Source organism: Canis lupus, chromosome 9, assembly GCF_011100685.1.
Source record: "Canis lupus familiaris isolate Mischka breed German Shepherd chromosome 9, alternate assembly UU_Cfam_GSD_1.0, whole genome shotgun sequence".
Taxonomy (NCBI): domain Eukaryota; kingdom Metazoa; phylum Chordata; class Mammalia; order Carnivora; family Canidae; genus Canis; species Canis lupus.
The window spans coordinates 37,659,741-37,662,589 of record NC_049230.1 but is presented as its reverse complement, the minus strand read 5'-3'; the positions used below and the strand labels follow the sequence as shown (position 1 = coordinate 37,662,589).

The 2,849-nt window shown below is 47.6% G+C and overlaps 1 protein-coding gene across 1 annotated transcript; it reads right to left on the bottom strand.

The window, feature by feature from the left end:
* Positions 1–1,101: 1,101 nt before the first annotated feature.
* On the bottom strand, positions 1,102–2,528 carry CCL3 (chemokine (C-C motif) ligand 3). Its single transcript, NM_001005251.2, has 3 exons — positions 2,453–2,528; positions 1,622–1,736; positions 1,102–1,192 (listed from the first exon to the last, which is right to left on the bottom strand). The coding sequence occupies exons 1-3, from the start codon at positions 2,526–2,528 to the stop codon at positions 1,102–1,104; spliced, it is 282 nt and encodes a 93-aa protein (NP_001005251.2).
* Between the last annotated feature and the right edge of the window lie 321 nt (positions 2,529–2,849).

Genomic DNA, 2,849 nt, shown 5'->3' with positions numbered 1-2,849 from the left:
TGATGAGGTTGTAGAACTATCAATTCCCAGGCCCACACCTAAAGATTCTGATATGAATGTCCTAACCAATCATGGCGTGTGATTTGAGGACAAGTGGATGATATTTGGGGACATAACTTTGCTAGTGTTTAAGGGTCTGTAGTTACATCAAAGTCTAGTTTTAGAACTCAGTTGTACCATTTACTTGCTGTGTGCTCTCAACCAAGTTACTTACCCTCTCTGAGCCTGGCTGAAGTTTACTCTTGAATCACATGAGGATATTAATAAGTATTTAAACTGTACTGTTTCATTGTGAAGATCAAATGGACCCTACTTAAAAAACACGCAGCCTGAAGTAGGTCTCAATATGTTAGTAATTGTTATTAAGAAAGCTTGATTTATTATAAATAAATCTATTTATTATTATTTACTATTATTTATTATAAATAAATAAATGACACTCTTCTTACTAATATCCATAGTAAACTTTCCTGAAGCATGTATATTATGATTTGATTTATGAAATATTGATAATTTCAATGATCCAGAAAAGTGGCTCCATTATAAAGCAGAGTATCTCTGGGCTAGCTACTCTTTTATCTTTCCCAATTCCCTCCTTTTCACACCTGCCTATTTTTTGCCTATTATTCCTTCTGACCAGCGATTCTGACTTTGCAGACAAAACCAAACTCAATACCAGTTTTCAAAGGACTACCTTTATTATTTCTCTAGGCTGAACACAGCATTGAACAGAAACATCTTAATACACACGTCAGTCTGGTGGCTTGCATGCCACTTCTGCCTAGAATAAACCAGGACAGTCACTCAATTGACACCAATCCACAGTGCAAATGAAGGGACCAGGGGAGGACAGTGAAGAAGGTATCTTGGGGTCTCTCGGAGCAAATGGTCCCAGTATGACATTGAAAATAAATAACAAAAATTAAATAGTATAAATAAGTTGAAATTTAAGTTAGAAAGAGTCCCTGAGTGTGGCTGTTTGGCAACAACCAACCCACAGGAGAGGTAGCTGTGGAGGTTAGAGGGGTGTTTCCAAGGCTCGGACTTCTGCTCCCCAGTCAGCCCACTGAGGTCACTGGGTTCTCCAAGCTTCCAGGCCACTCAGGCTTTCAGCTTCAGATCGGCCACATATTCCTGGACCCAGGCCTCACTGGGGTTGGCACAGGCCTGGCGGCCTTTTCTGGTTTCGAAGCTATGGAGAGAAGTGGAAGGATTATATACCAAGGAATCCAGCAAGAGGATGCTGAGTCCACTGTGGCCCCTCGCCCCACTCTCTGTCCTGGTCAGCTGGGGGCATACCTACTTTCTCAGAGACTCTCTGCCCACCTCAGTCTAGAGAGCAGCTCTCACTGACTTGGGGTGGTGGGGGTGCATCCAGGGGACCCTGCTGTCAACTCCTTTATTTCTCTCTTCCTTCTGGGCTGGATCAACCCTCTCTGACTTTGCAAGCCCCTGGCAGGTCAGGTCACACCTCAGAGACTGGGGTCCTACATACCTCATAGGCCCCAGAGGGCTGTGCCATTCCAGGATGGCACCCCAGGCCAGTCTTTGCCCTTGGGTGCTGCTCCCATTGTAGACCCTCCCTGCCTCCCCAGAGCTGGGCAGGAAGACTGGCACTTACATAATACCGGGCTTGGAGCATTGGCTGCTGGTCTCAAAGCAGTCGACTATGAACTTGCGTGGAATCTGCTTGGAGACGTAGGAGAAGCAGCAGGCTATTGGGGTGTCAGCACCAACTGTGGAGGAAGAGAGAGAAGGAGCCTGAGTCACAGTTTGGAAGGAAAAATGAGATTGGATCCCTGAGAAGGTGAGAAAGACTTGGAGGAAAACTTCGCTCGGAGTGCAGGCTGGGGGACAGGATCACTGGAGGGCACTGGGCATCTTTGCCTAGAAATATGCCTGTCTCTGTCCTGGTTTCTGTCTGTGTCTTCTTTCTCCTTGACTTTTTGTCATGGGCTGTCTTTCTTGATGTGATCCAAACATCTAAGCAGACTGCTCTTGTCTCATCTCGCCCCTGGAAATTTTGCCTGGTTCAAGAAGTCCTGTCTTGCAAACAAAAAACCTTGGACATCTCTCTTATGACATCCAGGGGACAGTGCTCTGGGGAGGTCTAGGGTGAGTGAGGGGAAGAATGACCCCACCGGGAGGTCACTAGGCTTGGATTGAGCCTCTTGCAGACTCATTTGTTTAGGGTCCCTATTTTTCCATCTGTAAAATGGGACTGTAACTCCCCTACCTCACCCTGGCTCTCAGATCTGGGGCCTGGGAAAGCTAAGATCCCTTTATGAAGATGAAAATAAAAGTCTTGAAGAGAAAGGCCACGATGTTTTCTAGCCCTCTGAGAAGCTCCCTATTTTCTCCTGGGGGCTCCCAACGCCATGAGACAGAAATGGATGTGGTCCGGCTGTGGGGACAGAGCATGGGGACATGTGCAGCAACAACAGAGACTCACATGGTGCAGAGAAGACCTGGCTGCAGAGGGACATGGTGCAGAGGAGGACGGCGAGGGCAGCCCCGGGGACCTTCATGACGCTGAGCTGTGGATGGAGCAAGGGCTTGCTTGTCTGCAGAGGTGGGCCTGGGCGCTTGCTGCTGCCTGTGTCCTTCTGGAGAGTGAACAGATCTCCCCTGCTCTTTATAGGCAGCCCTGGTGGAAGGGGAAATGGAATCTGGGGGTGTGGAGGGAAATTTTTAAGCACAGTGGTGTTGTCACGCTGAGTGTTGCACAACTCAGGGTCCCAGGGTACCACAGGAGTTCAGGATATCCAAGAATAGCTTCTCTGAGTTATAAGTTTCAGCCTGAGACCCATGACTTGTTCTGGTTTCTTGTGAGGAAATGGTTTCCCCCG